Source organism: Mytilus edulis, chromosome 7 (genome assembly GCF_963676685.1).
Source record: "Mytilus edulis chromosome 7, xbMytEdul2.2, whole genome shotgun sequence".
Classification (NCBI taxonomy): Eukaryota; Metazoa; Mollusca; class Bivalvia; order Mytilida; family Mytilidae; genus Mytilus; species Mytilus edulis.
This window is the reverse complement of record NC_092350.1, coordinates 62806304-62826561: the sequence shown is the minus strand read 5'-3', so window position 1 is coordinate 62826561 and position 20258 is coordinate 62806304. Positions and strand designations below refer to the sequence as shown.

Genomic DNA, 20258 nt, shown 5'->3' with positions numbered 1-20258 from the left:
TTTTTCGTTTTTCTTAAACAAAAAATGTGCCAATGTTAAATGTAAGAATAATCTAGAGAGAATATTTTCCCGCCAAATTTTCAACGGCTTATAGCTTGAAGACGAGCACACAGACCCTCCATTTGTTTCTGCTTTTTTTAGTTTCTTTATTCATATACTATCATTTCATAAAAGTCTTTTAAAAAGCTTGTTATTTTTAAACAGAGACCCTAGCGAACATCCTTAATACCTTTAACTAGCTTGCTTGCTAGCTGGACCGTGAAGTCATAACAAAATTAAGGTAAAGTAGGTTATCATCCTTTCGGAGTAGTCTAGTTGGCCAAACGATGAAAAGAAAAGCTCCAAGCGATTGTACAGGAAGGCTCCGAGTGATATTACAGTAAACTTACAAGCGATTGTACAGTCAATAAAAAATATCCGACATGGAGAAAATGAATATATTTGGATTTCTACTGGAACAATGGCTTTGAAACTTTCAGACAGATAAGACTTTATATCAGAAAAGGTACATGAAAAAATTCAGGTAGCAAACATTGATTTTTCGATGTTTATTTGACATTTTAGATCGCTGTTGTGTGACAATTTTGATCGTTTTACACGGAGCTCGAACATTCTAAGGAAAACGTTTGGACGCAAACATCTTTCTTATTATTTTATTGGTTTATATTTACATAAAGAATGTTTTATATATAGCTATCAAAACTTGAAGCAGAAACGTTACGGTAGGAACATAAGAGTTCATCAAAGTTTCCATCAAGCAACTTGTTATAATATTTTGCAAATGTCGGAGCCACGCTTGACAGTCTCCTGAATGACCAAATTATTAGAAAACCGTACAGTTCCGTTCCAACACTGTGATATAGTCCCAGGTTAGACTTTTCATTTGTGAAAAGAGAAATAACTGATATATTGCATTATACAAAATGTTTTTAAGCATATAGTAAAATTTTCATAGTAAAACTTCGGTGATACCAAACTTACTATACAAATCCTTGGTGATACCATTTTTGATCATTTTTTATTTTTATTTTCTAAAGCGTATCATAAAATATTTATAGCATATAAAAAAAGTTTAATTTCCGGAAATCACCAGTCCGATTTGCATCGACAGTTTATAATGGAAACTGGTTTCCAGTTCAGGATATGACTATCTTAGGCTAAACGATTAAGGCAAAAAACAGAAAATCAAAGTGTTGACAACATGGCAGATCCAAGTTCTTGGAATTCTCAAAACGTTTGTAACTCGCAGCATTTGTTAAATTTTACGCAACGCACACATATTAACTTATATCATAATAATTATCTATTCATTGTAGCTTAAAAGTTATTTGAAGAGGTAACAGATTGAGACCTGGCTGTTACTTCTTGCCACTGACACTGGCACTTCACACTCATAAATTATTTGAAGTCGTTTACTCGTACATGAAGTATAGTAAAGAAGAATACTGGAGATACATACGGTTCCAAAAATCTGAGAAAGATAGCACAATTGAATGCATGAAACATACCACACACCATACAAAATATGAATCTTTATGTTGAGCAAAACAAACTTCAAACTACATTGTCATTGTATAAGCATGATAAGTAAGACACATTCCAGTATTCAAAGGATTTCAATAATTTGTACTTGTGTTAAATCATAAATTCACTAGTTTCAAATCATTATAAAAGTGTGTTTAAACTTTCAGATGTCTGATAAATCAGCAGTGATAGATCTTGGAGAACTAGAGAATGAACCAGACATTGATGCTGCATCAGGTAATATGTCAAGGATAAAATTGGGAATGGTAATGGGAAATGTGTCAAAGAGACAACAACCCAACCATACAGCAGAAAACAGCTGAAGGCCACCAATGGGTCTTTAACACAGTCAGAAAATCTACCCTGACCTGCCTTGAGGCGGCTGCAGCTGGTCCCTAAACAAAAATGGAAAATGTATCAAAGAGACAACAACCTGACCATAGAGCAGAAAACAGCCAAAAGTCACCAATGGGTATTCAACGCAGCGAGAAAATCCCACATCCTGCGACAAGCTTCAGCCAGCCCCTAAACAAAAATGTGTACTAGAATAAAGAAGATGTGAATGTTTGCAAATGAGACAACTCTTCACAAGAGACCAAATGACACAGAAATTAACAGCTAAAGGTCACCTTTGGACTTCAACAATGAGCTCAGCCCATACCTCATAGTCTGCTATAACAGTTCAGTGAAAATGGACCTAATTCTAAATTTCAAAACATACATGAGTGACATTTAAACATGTAAACATGATTAATGATCTTAAACTGTATCTTCAGGCTTCACCTAATATTTATCTACACATGATATGCACGACTGTCATGACCATACTGACATTTAATTACTTTAAAGATACTCAATGTCTAAGTATCATTTGAAGCTCTTCCTAGCCTGTTTAATGATTTTTTCTTTGTTTTTTTTAAAGAGCTTTGGAGATGACATGAGACAAGGGGTTATATATCCAAATTTTATATGTTCATGTTATTTGTTGGCTGGTAAAACAACTGTTGTGAAAATATATTTGATTATATAAAGTATCTGCAACTTATCTTTTGACAGTGTAGACATGAACATTTGGAAATTATACATGTTTCGAATTATGTAATGAACATGATGAAAATTACGTATCTGTTTTAGATTATAGTGAAATAAGCCCTTTGCCTTACATTGAAACTTTAATTCTAAATTAAGAGCTACTATCAAATGACTTTTTTTTTCATGCATATTGTGAAATTCTTAAAATTATGCATACATCTGTCATCAATAACATAATTATTTGTGGTGGCTTAACATCATGAACATTTTTATTTTGAATTGTGAATCTGTCATTGTCTGTGGAATTAAAAATCTTTGATTCACATGATTTCTTTTACGTCAGTTGCAAATGACAGCATTGTGTTTCCTGGCTCCACATATCATGATTGTACTTATATCTACCTGCCCTAAATTATGCATGTCTACCATAATGCGGGGTTCACACATTGCCGATTATTGCTCCCGTTTGAGATCAGACAGCGATACGACACGAAAAGTGAAAAAGTCGGATTAGTATCCTCAATTATCTGGAATGTCCTATTATTGTCTGAACGCAGTCGTTTTAGTTCGTAACAGATTCCTACTGGTCGGGAAGGGTCCGAATAGTTCGGCAAAGCACCCCGACAGTTAGGTGCGTCCCGTAACATTCGGGGAAACTCAGCCGATTTTGTCTAGTCGGATTACAATCGTGCCTATGTCGTGACAGATTCTGCTGTATCGGATCGAATTCCTAACAATGTTCTGTGTATTCGGGACGGTGTCCTGTGGAACGGGAATGATCTGGAGAAGTCCCGACAATAACAGAATACAATACGACTGAGACCAGACAAAGCCGTTTGCAATGCGATAGAGCGGACCGTGATAGGATTACGTTCCGACAGTACCTGATCATGCCGACAGTTTTCGAACGGATAACTTCCGTCAGCGTCGGTTCACTGTCTTGTCACTATCTGATCTCTGTCGGATTGCATTCGGTAGAATCAGGACGCAGTCGTGACAGACTCGGTCGAATTTTACCTGGCGAAAGATACAAATTGAATTTCCATCCACGATTCACAGGATCTTGATCAGACTTTTGACAAATTTTAATCGGGAATGGTCCTGTCAAGGACGGCAGTAAAAATCGTGAATGTGTGACCCCAGCTTAACACATTTTAAGAACATTTTACTGTAAACACACCATAGCATCTGTCTTCAAATCAATGATAAAAAATTACTTATTTTCAGAACCTGGACCAACGCCTAAAAAGAGTTTTGGAGATGACATGAGACAAAGAATGACTGGAAATGTCACAGAAATGGTGAGTTTTATGGTCTTCAAGCTTAACCACATGTCCTACAGCATTGACTTGTAAAATTCTTCTCTACAAGCCAATAGAATCCAACTAAAATTTTCAAAAAATTGAGGGTTCAGGCTTGTGGACTCAAAGTTTATCATGAAGGCTGGTTACAGTCACCGTGTCAGTAAGGGCTTTTCCATGAAATAATAACCACAGGGTTTATTACAGTGTTCTTCCTAGAATTTTCAAAAAGCACCATTGAAATTAACATACCGCTGGTTTTCCAAAAAAGAAATATAGCACCATTGGACCTAAACATTGTATAATAAAATCATCAAAGATAGCAAATTGATAAAAAATATAGCACCAGGTGCTTTATAGTGTAATACCACCAAATCATAGTAGTCACATCTGATTGAATTGCATACAAATATAGGTTGAAAAAATATTCCCTTGAATTTGACAGTTGTAGGTAATTAATCCTACATTTCATTGCAGTAAAACATTTCAGGGTCATAAACATATATCTTGGGTATTTCAAAGAACCATTATTTTTTTATTTGGGGTTTCTATACTTATTAGAATATTTTGCAACTTGAGGTTACATGGTTTCTAAAGCTTGTAGACAGATTTTAAAGAAGTGAAAATTTGATTGGTAAACTTCCAGAGATGGTTATTGCCTTATATGCAATGAAATGTTATGTGAACTTTTTTCTATAGTACTGGACAGGAAAAAACTTTACCCATGCAAAGTATTTCTTTATTTTAAACCACGGTAAATTCTGAACATTTTTTTTAAAAGTGCAAATTTAAAGAAGACTGATCATACCAAGGGGAAAATTAGTGGTGTATATATTACACCTTAAGGTGGTACCTAACACTACAGGAAGATAACTGTAAAATCAGCTAAACGTTTTAATCACGTTGTGTTGTTAAGAGAATATAAAGCTTCTCAATGATCAAAAGTAGTGTTTGTCAAACTGCTATGTAACCAGTGTATTTTTTCTGATAAAACGGTTGGTTCAAATTTTTTGAAATTTTTATATTTGTGTCCAATGGTCAAATTAAATACTTTGTCAAAATTTTATGAAAATTAAACGAGCCAAATTAATTTTAGTGACAGTGTTGGGTACCACCTTAAGTCCTAGGGAAACCAGTGCAGATGGAACTCCACACAAAATGGATGGCATTCATTTTCATTGTGTATACTAGATATTTGATACTTATATTGATTAACTTTCAGTTATGGAATTCTGGTAAAACACAAGCCAAGAAAGCCTGGAGTCTGTACGGTAATATAGACATTCTCAGACCTTACTTTGATGTGGAACCACATGAAGTTAGACAAAGGTAAATATTGAGAGAAATTAAAGAAACCAATTTGCATAAGGTTGCTGATAGGAGATTAAAAAAAATAAAAAAAATAGTGTGATTTATATACTTTAATGTCTAAGATCTAGTATAAAACAAGTTGAGCTGCGTCGGATAGAAATCGACCTTATGCAAGTGCACAACACATGTACAGGTGTATGCCTTTGAAACATTAAGATACAAAATAAAAGATGAGTTGGGTTTATTTTGTAGGGTTCTTATAACAGCTTAATTTTCAAATAGTTACAGACTTTGCATAGAGATTTTGTCAATTGTCAACCCAAAATAAGTTAACATATATACATGTATTAATAATCATTTGCCTAAGGTCAGTTTCTATCCAAGCAGCTCAAATGTAAGTAAACTGTAAAATTCTTGTAAAAGAAAATCCTTTATATTATCAAAATCTTCATTAATGTACTGCTTTTGAATTATTGTCATCTCGTATACTAATTTTCCAATATTTTCACACATGGAGAGACCTTCACTTAGTACAAAACCTTGTTAATACTTGAGCCTCAGCAAATAATAATTTATTTCAAGGATGTGCCATCATCATTTAAAAACTAAAAGTATTCACTTTCTTTTATAGATTACTATTCTCCTTACTTCCACAGAAACCCTCAGATCAGAAACAGGTAATTCTATATATAGATAATTTGACCTTGGAGGGCCCTCATGGGGTTTTTGATTATGTGATTACTTGGCCGTTTTTTTAATGATTATTTGATTATTAAGCCAAATATTTCATGATTATTTAATTACCTAGGACTGTATTTTTAGTTTATGATTATTTGATTACTAAAGATAAGCAAATATTTAATGATTATGTGATTATATTGGCAAAAAAATGGTGATTATGTGATTACTAGGACCCCCCCCCCCCCCATGAGGGGCTTCACCTTGGAATCATGCTCAATGTTTAAAGTTTTTTATGCCCCCACCAGAGTGTTTTAAGAAGATAGAGAGAAACTAAACAGACAATATGATAAGCATTACCAGATCAACAAAAAAAAAATTTTGTTATGAATTCTATTCTTGTCTACATTGTTGACAAGACCTTTGTTGATTATGCAACTAGGGTTTAATTCCCATTTTGATATGTATATAGTTTAGTATCTGAAGTGTTTTTGTATTTTAATTTTGTGAGAGAAACACTGAACGATGATTAGAACTATCTTGTACATGTATTGGGTTTTTATCAATTACAGATTCATTTGCCTGCAGTGCTTTTGTCATCAAATATCATTTGGGATTTATAATTTTTTAATTTTCTTGCTTTATTCCAGAGAGTTCCAAGAGAGCTATATGGACCTTTAATGGTTGTTTTTACAATGATAGCTTTACTGTTGTTTCAAATGAAAACAGCTGAACATAAAGTGGTAAGTATCATGTCCAAGTCCAACTTCCTAGACCACACAGCCAACGGGGCCATAACAAGGATTGAAAAATAAAAAACAGAGCACAATTGAGCATGCCTTACAGATACACACACTTGTCTCAGAATTTTTTTTATGTATGTGTATTTGCCTAATTTTAAGGTATATAGAAAAAAAATGTGAGACAAGTGCCTGTGCTTAAAGAACATATTACATCCTTAATAGCACATTTCTGATTATAAAGAGTACTGGAAAATATCTTATCGATGATTTAAGCTTGAAATTGATAATTTATCAGCCGTACATATTTCCTTTTCCTTGGTGTCAAAATATATAAACATCTTTCTTATATTGTAAATTTTATTCAAGTAAAATAATGAACATTTTTATAATAAACGGACAATAGATAATTACACAATTACATGTGTACTATAAAAAAAAAACATGTTATCTTGAAAGCCTTTTGGTCACTTCCTATTTATAGACAATTTATTTTCATTTTACAATTTAGCTATGTTAAAGCTATTCTCATTTTAAGCTCACCTGGACCAAAGGGCCAAGTGAGCTTTTCTCATCACTTGGCGTCCATTGTCGTTAACTTTTACCAGAATCTTCTCCTCTCCTCTCATACTGGGCCAAATTTGACTACAATCATCATTAGGGTATCTAGTTAAAAAAATGTGTCCAGTGACCTGGCCAACTAACCAAATTGGCTGCCATGGCTAAAAATAGAACATAGGGGTAAAATGTAGATTTTGGCTTATATCTCTGAAACCAATTTTGAAAGCATTTAGAGCAATTTTTTTTTTTTTAAGGAAATTTTGCCGCTATTTGTTATTATCTGGAATATTATTATAGATAGCCATAAACTGTAAAAAGCAATAATGTTAAGCAAAGAAAGATCTACAAATAAGTCAACATGAACAGAATGGTATGTTGACCCATTAAGAAGTTATTGCCCTTTATCATGTTCATAGTCAATTTTTAACAATTTTTTGTAAATTTTGTAATCTTTTACAAAAATCTTCTCCTTTGAAACTACAAAGACAAATTTAACCAAACTTGTCCAGAATCATCAACAGGGCATCTTGTTTTAAAATTGTGTCCGATGACCCCGCCGGCGACGCAGATGGCTGACATGGCTTAAAGTAGAACATAGGGGTCAAATGCAGTTTTTGGCTCATATCTCTGAAACCAAAGCATTTAGAGCAAATCTGATAGAATAATATTGTTCATTAGGTCAAGTTCTATCTGCCCCTGAAATTTTCAGACCCTTCAGGTTGCACTTTGTATATACAGCTGTTTCTCAAAACACGCCTCTTTTGGGGAGATCTGGAATATTCATAGAAAATTAATTTTGTTTACATACTGGTTCCCAATTATGCTCTCAGTGTTCCATCTCACAGAGACATAACTTGGGAATGTTACCAGTAAATAAACATGTGCATATTGTTTACTTTGAAATCTGTGGTAACCTTTCATTCGAGGTAGGGGTAGTTAAGAAAATTAGTGTTAGTTTAAACTCTGAGAAGTTCAGGGCATATAAAGGTTGAAAATATGCCGCACAGCCCTATATTTTGACCTTTGAAAAAAATTGTGGTGCATATGAACTTTCAATTCTAGGATAAGATTTTTTTCAAAACTTCACAGTTGAAGTGGTACAGTTTTAGCCGTAAAAGGAGTTTCTATGGGAAATTGCATTGTCAATATCTACAGAAATGCAACCTTCAGGAAACCCGTTGTTGGGTTGTTGCCCCTGAATTGGTAATTTAAGAAAATTTTGCAGCTTTTGGTTAATATCTTGAATATTATTATAGATGGAGTTAAACTGTAAACAGCAATAATGTACAGCAAAGTAAGACCTAACAATTAGTCAATATGACCAAAATTGTCAATTGACCACTTATGGAGTAATTGCCCTTTATTATGTTTAGTCAATTTCTAACAATTTTGTAAATTTTTACAAAATATTTTCCACCTTAACTACTGGACCAAGTTCATTATTGATAAAGGTAATTGTAAGCAGCAAGAATTTTAGTAAAGAAAGATCTAAAAACACATCACCATCACAAAAACACAATTTGGTCATGAATCCATCTGTGTTCATTGTTTAATATGCACATAGACCAAGGTGAGCGACACAGGCTCTTTAGAGCCTCTAGTTATTTGTAGTGATATAAACATGATACATCTTCTGACATCAGACTCGGATTTCTCTTGAACTGAATTTTAATGTGCGTATTGTTGTACATTGGTTAGAGGTATAGGGGGAGGGTTGAGATCTCACAAACATGTTTAACCCCGCCTGTCCCAAGTCAGGAGCCTCTGGCCTTTGTTAGTCTTGTATTATTTTAATTTTAGTTTCTTGTGTACAATTTGGAAATTAGTATGGCGTTCATTATCACTGGACTAGTATATATTTGTTTAGGGGCCAGCTGAAGGACGCCTCCGGGTGCGGGAATTTCTCGCTACATTGAAGACCTGTTGGTGACCCTCTGCTGTTGTTTTTTATTTGGGCGGGTTGTTGTCTCTTTGACACATTCCCCATTTCCATTCTCAATTTTATGATAAATGTAAATATGTTAGAGTACAAAATATGGAAAAAAAATACACATGAACATGATGAAAGAAAGTGTGAAAAAAAATATGCATGAAACAAAATATGAAAAAATATGAAAAAATACACATGTAACAAAATATGAAAAAAAATACACATGAAAGAAAGTATGAAAAAAAATACACATGAACGATTAAATATGAAAAAAATACACATGTAAAGAAAATTAAAAAAAATACACATGTAAAGAAAATTCAATAAAATACACATGCAAGTAGTCTTGTTAGTGCCACGATGACAAATTTAAAACTAATTTAAAAAATAACAATACTAAATTCTTTGCAAGGGAGATAATTCTATTGATTTGTTTTACAGGAGGAAGGAACATTGATGGGTACAGCTTTTGGTGTGTGTTTTACATACTGGATTGGTGGTGCTGTGTTTGTGTGGGTGTTGTCATATATATCTAATGTTCATATAGCACTTCTACAGATTATGTCTATGATGGTAAGATATGTATATCTATATCAATATAAAAAGATTTGGTACGATTGCCAATGACAAAACTCTTGACCAGAGGCAAAATGTCATAGAAGTTTATATATATTTTATAAAAAAAAAATACTATCATTTATCTACTAGCCTGGATGGTACATTGGTTGTCGGTTTGGGGACAATTCTTTGTTTATATGTTTACAATGATACATTTCTTTCTAAATACAAAAATTATGACACAATGTGTAAAAAGTTTGTTTCACAGTAGAGGTTTCATTTCTGCTTCTATAGAAAAAAATATTGCATAAAAAAAGTAAATTAAAAAAATTATTTACTGATTTGATTTCTATCATCTAAGTTTAAATAAAGGCAACAGTAGTATACTGATGTTCAAACTCATAAATCCATGGACAAAAAACTAAATCGGGGTAACAAACTAAAACTGAGGGAAACACATTAAATATAAGAGGAGAACAACGACACAACACTACAATGTAACACACACAGAAACGGACCAAGCAACAGACAAAATCCCACTAGAATAACAAATATAACATCAAAACCAAATACATGAATTTGGGATAGACAAGTACCGTGACACGTCTTATCGCAATGTGAATTTACACTCAAAAATAAGAGAAAACAAACCACGCAAACATATTTATTTAATTTATTTATAGTGGATTGGGAAACAAGTTATTACAACTTATATTAATCCTTTTCACCTATGCAGGTGTGAGTGCTGCCTCGTAGTGGCATTAGCCTGCACTTTTTGTAAATCTACAAGGGTGTCTTTTACGTGCAAGAGATATTGCTTTCTCTTAACACAGGTCACCCATTTATCGCCCCCTTCCAACAAACTATCATTTTTTCTTAAGACCATACTTTTAATATCTTAATATTTAGTACTTATTATTATTAAAATATCATTTTCTATCAATCTGTAATGGGTATCCAGGTAATAGAGCACTACATAACAAGTTCTTTTAAATTTTTCACAATGTTGAAGACAAATTTGAATCAATTTTATAAGTTCAGTTATATAGTTCACTACTGTAGTACTGACGCCTAAGGACCCATAGACAATAGAGGGTGAGGCAAAAGTCTGAATCTCCCATGTATTTTGCTCACCCTCTATGGCCCATAGGGGGTCAGTAGGTATAGTGAACAGTATAATGAATTTATCACACTTGGGACTTTTTCCTTTGCATTTTGTAGAAAAATTTAGAATGAAATACTACAACATTTTAAAAAGATAACGCCACCATTAACAGAAGATGTGACGTTGTGAACCCCATACGAAATTTACTAACCTCACTACAGATCTAGATCCATAGGGAGTCACCATGTGAGGGCGTTAAACCAATTACATGTCATAATTTACATGTGGTGCGATAATATTAATTTTTAGGTTAATAAATGGTTATTTATCAAATGCATTGTATTGTTTGCATTATTTTATATATAATAAGCTAACTCCACTGTTTTACACTGCAGTATTTTTTTTCTGTATTTTCAGGGATATGGACTGTTTGGACCTTGTATCGTATTATTTCTAAGCACTATCATTCACACATCACATGATCATTTATTTTTCTATTCGATGTGGGCAATATTTGGAGGATTATCTTCCCTTAGAATGGTAAGTTTAATCAACCAACCAAAATTTACAGGTGAAGGTCACAGTAGCATGATCGATTCGTTTAGAATATGAAAAATGATGAGGAAGGAAAAGAAGCAGCAAGCAAAGTTAACTTCAAATAGTTTATAGAAGTCAATGTGCCACTCTGATATCAGTGATTTATTTCCAACTTGTCTGAGAAATTGCAGACATACATTTCATTACATTCTGTCAGATGGGAAATGAAGTCCTTGGGCTATCTGATAATGTCTACTTTTTATTATGCATATAAAATGTATATATAATATAATTTGTAAGTCTCAAAATTGGTTTCCGTTCTCTAAATTCAGTTTGCCTCAACCAAATGTTATGAAACTTAAATATATTGCTTATTACCAGAAAACACAGGTCAGGTTTGAATTTTGGTGGCATAACTTTTACTCTTCAGGAGTTATGCCCCATAACAAATGGAAAAATTACTGAAATTTTTGTTTCTGTTCTCCAACTGTAACTTGCTTCAATCAAATGCTTTGAAACTTTAACACAATGCTAATTACGCCAAAACACAGTGGTGGCATTATTTGTACTGTTCAAGGGTTATGCCCCTTTATAAATGTAGTTTCCATTCTCTTACTCAAGTTTGTCTCAACTAAATGTTATTAAATGAATATATAATGCTTATTACAACAAAACTCAGTTTACCGGTAAGTTCAAATTTTGGTAGCGTCACTTTTACAGTTCTTGAGTTGTGTCCCATTATTACGTTATATGCTAGCGGGTGCATTATCTGTGTCCCTATGGACACATTCCACATTTATTACCACTAGGCATTGCACCAAAAAATATTTAATCAGTTCTTGTTTTAAAATCATCAGAGATATGGTCATTAGATATTAAAACCTTTGGCATCAATATCTTTGAGCTATTATGCATGTTATGAGAAAGGATGAAGAAGTTACAATTAGGTACTCTTTTGGACTTAAAACTTGGCCAAAAATAAAATGATTGGATGTTACATCTAATGGTTAATTTTTTAACCTATTTAATGTAGGTCTATATGAAAATGACAAGATAAGCTGTCTTGAGGATGCTTTTGGATTGTGATGTATAATTATTTGACTGTTATTTTGTAGATCTCCATAATTTTATCCAGGACACAAGGACAGTCACAGAGATTATTAGTGTGTGGTGTCTTAGCAGCTTTACATCTTCTGTTTCTTATTTATTTACATTTTGCATATCATCAAATTGTGGAAGGTTAGCATATTTATTTTGTATTATTCACTCATGTTTATGCATAATTTAAATATTATTCACACATGCTTATGCATAATTTTAATATTATTTATATTATTTATTGTAAAAATATGTTAAGTAGATTGATAGTTTAAGCTATTGTCATGACTTTCCGTCCATTATTAAAGATTGCATTTTAATTGAAGTATTTATCTTCTTTTCATAGACCAGTTCTTAGTTGATTCCAATGGGATATAAACGAGTTCAATCTTTGAATCTGATTTGCCGATTTTCAAAAATCTTCCGCTCTAAAACTACAAAGTGGAATATTACAATTTTGTTTATAAAAGGTTACAATTTGTAATGATTGATTTTCAATTTACTGCCACTTGAATGGAAAATATAGGCATTCACTATGTAGCCATAAAAAGCTACATATGAAATGTATCTGTAACTTGAATGATTATTTATACCGGTAATTGAATAAACAAGGTAAAATTGTGATTGCATTAATAGAATTGGAATAAGCCATGATTAAAAAATCTGTGATAATCTGATTTTTCTTTTTTTGTAGAATTATCTGAAGTTTTTGACAGTAAACCAGTTGTACAACAGCCAGAAGCAAAAATTGATGATATTTCTGCCACAAAAAGTAATTAGATTTGATTGTGTATTTTGTTTATAAAAGTTAAAATTCACCTATTTGTTAGGTGAACCACGAATTTTATATAAGCTATTGTTGTAAATACTGTAGAAACATTTATTTTTATGGGGTTAAAATTTCGTGGTTTTGTCTCTATAAGATTTCATGGGGATTTAGTTTTATGGTTTCCTTACATGTAAGTGGTATTATATGGAGGTTAAATTTTCGTGGGGTTTTTATACGACCGCAAATTTTGAAAAAATTTTCGTCGTATATTGCTATCACGTTGGCGTCTGCGTCGTCGTCGTCGTCGTCGTCGTCGTCCGGCGTCCGAATACTTTTAGTTTTCGCACTCTAACTTTAGTAAAAGTGAATAGAAATCTATGAAATTTTAACACCAGGTTTATGACCATAAAAGGAAGGTTGGTATTGATTTTGGGAGTTTTGGTCCCAACATTTTAGGAATAAGGGGCCAAAAAGGGCCCAAATAAGCATTTTCTTGGTTTTCGCACCATAACTTTAGTTTAAGTTAATAGAAATCTATGAAATTTTGACACAAGGTTTATGACCACAAAAGAAAGATTGGGATTGATTTTGGGAGTTTTGGTTTCAATAGTTTAGGAATAAGGGGCCAATAAAGGGCCCAAATAAGCATTTTTCTTGGTTTTTGCACAATAACCTTAGGTTAAGTAAATAGAAATCTATGAAATTTAAACACAATGTTTATGACCACAAAAGGAAGGTTGGTATTGATTTTGGGAGTTTAGGACCCAACAGTTTAGGAATTAGGGGCCAAAAAGGGACCCAAATAAGCATTTTTCTTGGTTTTCGCACTATAATGTTAGTATAAGTAAATACAAATCTATGAAATTTAAACACAAGGCTTATGACCATAAAAGGAAGGTTGGTATTGATTTTGGGAGTTTTGGTCCCAACAGTTTAGGAAAAAGGGGCCCAAAGGGTCCAAAATTAAACTTTGTTTGATTTCATCAAAATTGAATAATTGGGGTTCTTTGATATGCCGAATCTAACTGTATATGTAGATTCTCAACTTTTGGTCCTGTTTTCAAATTGGTCTACATTAAGGTCCAAAGGGTCCAAAATTAAACTTAGTTTGATTTTGACAAAAAATGAATCGGTTGGGTTCTTTGATATGTTGAATCTAAAAATGTTCTTAGATTCTTGATTATTGAAGTTTTTTGGTCCAGTTTTCAAATTGGTCTACATTAAGGTCCAAAGGGTCCAAAATTAAACTTTGTTTGATTTCATCAAAAATTGAATCCTTGGGGTTCTTTGATATGCCAAATCTAACTGTGTATGTAGATTCTTCATTTTTGGTCCTGTTTTCAAATTTCAAATTCTACATTAAAGTCCAAAGGGTCCAAAATTAAACTAAGTTTGATTTTAACAAAAATTGAATTCTTGGGCCTCTTTGATATGCTGAATCTAAACATGTACTTAGATTTTTGATTATGGGCCCAGTTTTCAAGTTGGTCCAAATCAGGATCTAAAATTATTATATTAAGTATTGTGCAATAGCAAGTCTTTTCAATTGCACAGTATTGTGCAATGGCAAGAAATATCTAATTGGACAATATTGTGAAATAACAATTTTTTTTTAATTAGAGTTATCTTTCTTTGTCCAGAATAGTAAGCAAGAAATATCCTATATTGTGCAATAGCAAGAATTTCTTTTAATTGGAGTTATCTTTCTTTGTCCAGAATCAACTTAAATCTTTGTTATATACAATATACAATGTATATACACTTTTTACTACCAACTGATAAATTTAAATAATCTTTACCATTCAGTGATAACAAGCAGTTTTTTTACATCTTAATATTTTATGATGTATTTAAATGAGTAGTTATTGTTGCAAACTCCATTAGAAATTTGAATTGATATCAGTTTTGAAAAAGGGAAACGGGGATGTGAAAAAAAGGGGGGGGGTTAAATTTTTCTCATTTCAGATTTCATAAATAAAAAGAAAATTTCTTCAAACATTTTTTTGAGAGGATTAATATTCAACAGCATAGTGATTTGCTCAAAGGCAAAAAAAACCTTTTAAGTTCATTAGACCACATTCATTCTGTGTCAGAAACCTATGCTGTGTCAACTATTTAATTTTAGATTTAAAAAGTTTGAAGAAGAAATCTTTAATTGATTTGTAAAATCTTGGCATTTGTTTTGTGTAAAAAAAACCCCATGTAATGTCAAAAATTTGATCACAATCCAAATTCAGAGCTGTATCATGCTTGAATGTTTTGTCCATACTTGCCCCAACTGTTCAGGGTTCGACCTCTGCGGTCGTATAAAGCTGCGCCCTGCGGAGCACCTGGTTAATGTCGTGGATATATTCTTTTCACGAAACAAACAAAATTAAATCCTCCACGAAAATTTCTGCTTTTACAGTATAGAAAAAGATTGGCAATTACTGTCAATAAGCTATTTTCATATAACCAACTTTTGACTCCAGATTATATAATTTTTCTGTGGTTGGACATCCTGGAACTCAGTCCAGAAAGAGTAACGAAAATGAGTAAAATCAAACATATAATCTGTGTAATTTGAGGGGAAAGTTTACTGTTTACCGAGGATTTTCTAGTGTGTAGAAAATGTAAAGCAGTTAATTTTCCCCTAAAATTGTATCAATTGAAAGCTTGTATTACTTCTTTACCTTACTCTTACATGACTTGGTACCAGGATGTCCTTCCACAGAAAAGGAAACCTGTTCAAAATTATATAATCCAGAGTCAAAAGTTGGTTACATGAAAATAGTCTTTTCAGAAATTAGTGCATGGATTTATTTTTGTGTTGGTTGAACAATGGACATTGAAATACAAGATTTATTTTTGTGATTTCCGTTAATTCGGCGTGCAAATACATGTACTGCAATCACCGACCTCTTTGAACACTTCATAGAGTTGTTGCAAGAACTCTTTTAAAGTGAAGAATGCATGGCACTCTTCCTTCAATATTGTAAATTCAGAAATTATTGCGATAAATGCAACAGGGTTATAATCGCAATAAATTAAACTCACATTTTGAATTTTTTATATGAATTAGGCAAGATTTTTCTCAATATCGGAAAAATTATTAGTTTGCTATCACCAAAAATATGTCAGTCGACATCTATTTCCTTTCTATCTTTTTTGTTAAATAAGTTTAATGGGTAATTTCTATGCTAGTTGCAGAAAGTGTCAAGTCAGTTGTTGAGCATGCGCAAAATATTGTAAAGCGGGCAGTTAATGATACACTGGTCGTCACTAGACTGGGTACTAACAACACGCATGCAGTTCAAGGTCAGAAAAGTTAAAATAGTTTTGCATGGGTTTATGGGTTTTTCTTTTTCTGTTTTTCTTATTATTAAATTTTGCATGGGTTTCTGGTTTTTCTTATTAACATGATTAAATTTATTTGATTTTCATAATGATAGTACATAGTAGAGTGAGGGACAGATGGACCTGCAGTGATATTGTTTGCCTTAAATTACTGGAGAATAAAGGCTTTTTACCCTGGAGAAGATTCCCAATTTGAGAAAAAAAATGGCTTAAAATTATTCCCAAAAAGACATTTTTCCCCCAAACAGTGCAGTCTTAGTAGTAGTTGTGCATGAATACGAACTAATAAAAAAATTATTTATGCATTTTCCATGTCTAAAATGACTATATGTGCTGATTTGAGGGTCTATTTATGTATCATCACTGACAATTAGGGGTCTTATTTCAAATGAGGGTTTACCTCTTGAAAAGAGGTCTGCAAATTGAAGTTCCAGTAAAATTCATAGTTTATTATAAATTTCCCTATTTGAAAAAATGACGCATAATTTCCCAATAACAAAGGGTAGAGATAGTTTTGAAAAAAGCCAACAATATCACTGACCTGATATTGGATTCTGAAATTTAGTGTGAGGGGCAAAAATATTTTATAATATGGACCTGTGTGGGGAATTCAGAATTGAGATGTTTGTTTGGCCTGAATTTGGAAATTTTCAGTGAAATTGTCAGGAATTTAGGATTTTTAAATTATATTTATGTAGAACAGGCACATTAGTTTGAAAGGAATTCAGGATTTGATATTTATTTTTCTCAGGAATCAAGGGTGTACAAACCTTCCCCTCCCTCCCCTAGAGTAGACAGTTTGAAAATATAATAGACAGCTCTGCTTGAAACTTTTTATATACCCTCTTTTAGCCTTCTTTTATTTTTTGGCCCTTTTATCCCAGTTAAGCTAACCTAATATCTCCTGGTGTTAATTTAGATTTTATTTTATTAAGGGGGTCTCATTGGGGGGTTCCGATCCTGGATCCCGCTTACTGTTTTGTCAGATTCCCTTAACCCGCTTACACTATGTACGTAAGCAATTCTCATTTTTTTCTCATTTCCCGGGTCCCGCTAGACCTCATTTCCCGTTTTCCTGACACAATAATTTGACTTTCACGTGTCACGCTTACAAAAAATCGGCAATCCCGCGTCATGCTTAGACCCCAATGAGACCCACTATTAACACACATACACACACGCATGTAATTTTCTTTTATTGCTACATATTTGGGGCTTTTATTTGCATTGGTTGATTTTCTTTGATTTTTTTAAGGTTAAATGAATAGACTTCCAGTTTTGAAATGAATGTATCATACTACACACTAATAATATTTTGCAATTTTCAAGTCACAAGTACATGCATATGTGTACATTTAACAATGATTGCAAACATGTATATTCAAAATAACAAGCTTTTTCAATTTCAGACTTATAAATTGATAGTTTATTTATAATGTAATGGATCTTAAAAAGCATGGGGAAAAGGTCTTGAGTTGTGTTTTTGAGATAATCATATAAGCCATTGATAATTTGCCTGTTAAGATTTTCTCTAGATTTGTCATACATTTGATATTGGCACTTTTATTCTTTTGAAAGCTATGAATAATAACAGATTTCATATAAAAGAAATGTTTTTTTTAAACTATATGTTAATAAACATGCTAAATGAGGAAAAGAAAAGTAGAGGTCAGGTCAGCAGGTGAAATTTTAATAACACAACATGGATTATATCACAAGAGGTTTCTAAGAATCTGACAGAAGTAAAAAACAAAATAAGCTAACATCGTTGAGGTTTTAGTAAAATTAATTTCAACAGTGTAAAATCTAATTCTTTATTTTCATGACACTGACCAAACATGAAAACTGTTCTCCTCACATAATGAATAATAACATTGTTACGATCTACATGTGTAGCCATACATGGTGTTAAACTATTTAATATAAATACTCATATATTAATGATTGTTTTGAATTATTTCAGCTTAAGAATCATCGGTTGCTGTTTTCATGTTTTGAAATCCAACTAGAGGTGCCACAGTTGGACTAAACGGAGTTGTAATTTTTCTCTGGAATTGTGGGAATAATATGTAAATTTGACTTTCGGTGAAAGCAGACTATTATGAATCACAGAAGAACACAGAGAGAAAAGAACCATGTCATATGTCACAGAATATCATTATTAAACTTTTGTTGTATAGGAAGAATGGTTTCTTTCTAATATTGTTAATTAAGAAATGCATGCCATGTTTTCATTCAAAAGTGCTAAATGATTGACACTGTAATATTGTGGATACATTATTATTTGTTGGATAACAATTTTTTATAGATTTTATGGAAAGAGTTGAACCACAAAATTTAATTTTTCACAGAATAACAACTTTTCTATAGCTTGTATGCATACTTTGGTAAAATTATAAATATCCACAAAAAAATGTAAAACAATGAAATGTAATGGTATTGTATGATTTGTTATGTTTATGTATTTTTGTCTGAAATGAAGACCTAATAGAGACATTTTTTATGCCCCACCTACGATAGTAGAGGGGTATTATGTTTTCTGGTCTGTGGCTCCGTTCGTTCGTTCATCTGTGGGTCCGTTCAGGGTAAAGTTTTTGATGAAGCTGAAGTCCAATCAACTTGAAACTTAGTACATATGTTCCCTATAGTATAATCTTTCTAATTTTAATGCCAAATTAGATTATTACCCAATTTCACGGTCCATGGAACATGAAAAAGGATAGTGCGAGTGGGGCATCCGTGTACTTTGGACACATTCTTGTTGCTTTATCAATTGCCTTCTAATTGTTCACTGTGAAGTGTTTATATAATAAAAACACTGTAAGACGGTTGGACTTGCCGCAGAAAATAATGTTTGATGAGAAATAGTTATTCAATCAGCATGTTCAATTTAGATAAAAAAAATATTAATTTTGAGACAACAGGTCTCAACATAATTGCTGAAATATTATATATGTCCTAAAAATAAATAAATAATAATTGTAAAAAGTTCATAGCAGTTTTTTAAGCAGTCATAGCTGTGAATAAATATTCTTGGCTTGATTAACATGAAAAATACAATACATGAACTTGTTCCTGTTTGCAATTTAAACTGTACTAGAAAAAAAAATAATAAGCAAAATGTAACATTAAGAGTGTGTACATTAGTCATGTTAGTTATTTATTATTTATTTTTTTGCCATGGCAATGCCAATTAATTTTCGACTAATATGAGTTTGATTGTCCCTTTATATTAGCCTCTCTCTTAATCTTGGAAAATACACTGTTATAAATATGTAAATATCTGTCAATGCCTCTGACAGTCTGTTTACTGCATGGAAGCTAAATGAGAGAATTTTTAATATTTTTTTGTATTACCATATAATTAATGTATGCAAAAGGTGCCTGTGATAATGTTTTGTGATATTATTGGGACTTGTACAAAAGGGATCATTTATAGCTAGAGTAAAATCGCATCATTATCTGTATATTACATTTATAAATAGAAATATCGGAGGTAAATGTTTCATCTAATAAATCATGTTTAACATAATGATTTTTATTTTATTTTTTTATTACCATAAAGAGCATTTATATTAGAACTTGAATTTGGGAGATTTTCATCTCTTTTAATTTTGAGATAACTGTTTTTATGCCCGTAGTCTGTAAGTCCCTTGAGTTCTGGAGATGGTCTTTTGCTTAACACATAGCTTTTGGACCTAAGAAGCATTAAGTTCGGGAGATTTTCTTTTCCCACCTGTCAAGAGATCACCCTGGGGTTTGGTTGGGTTTGTGTTGC

General features: G+C 32.3%; 1 protein-coding gene across 2 annotated transcripts; it reads left to right on the top strand.

The window, feature by feature from the left end:
• The first annotated feature begins 1091 nt into the window (after nt 1-1091).
• LOC139481959 (protein YIPF3-like) lies at nt 1092-20012 on the top strand. Of its 2 annotated transcripts, XM_071265532.1 has the most exons (12): nt 1129-1234; nt 1692-1761; nt 3784-3857; nt 5080-5186; nt 5800-5845; nt 6497-6589; nt 9519-9650; nt 11158-11280; nt 12393-12516; nt 13070-13147; nt 16328-16441; nt 18444-20012. In XM_071265532.1, exons 1-12 carry the CDS (start codon nt 1202-1204, stop codon nt 18446-18448), a joined length of 999 nt encoding a protein of 332 aa, XP_071121633.1. In that variant the 5' UTR covers nt 1129-1201; the 3' UTR covers nt 18449-20012. The 2 variants fall into 2 exon arrangements, with proteins under 2 accessions (XP_071121634.1, XP_071121633.1); XM_071265533.1 differs by lacking the exon at nt 16328-16441 and having other exon boundaries at nt 1092-1234.
• The last annotated feature ends 246 nt before the right edge of the window (nt 20013-20258 follow it).

What these genes read in the sequence shown, in the direction of transcription:
- LOC139481959 (XM_071265532.1), top strand. Translation starts at nt 1,202, where the DNA reads ATGGCAGATCCAAGTTCTTGGAATTCTCAAAAC. An exon ending in AACCCTCAGATCAGAAACAG is followed by an intron (nt 5,846 to 6,496) that starts GTAATTCTATAT and finishes GCTTTATTCCAG; the next exon opens with AGAGTTCCAAGAGAGCTATA. An exon ending in AAACAGCTGAACATAAAGTG is followed by an intron (nt 6,590 to 9,518) that starts GTAAGTATCATG and finishes TTTGTTTTACAG; the next exon opens with GAGGAAGGAACATTGATGGG.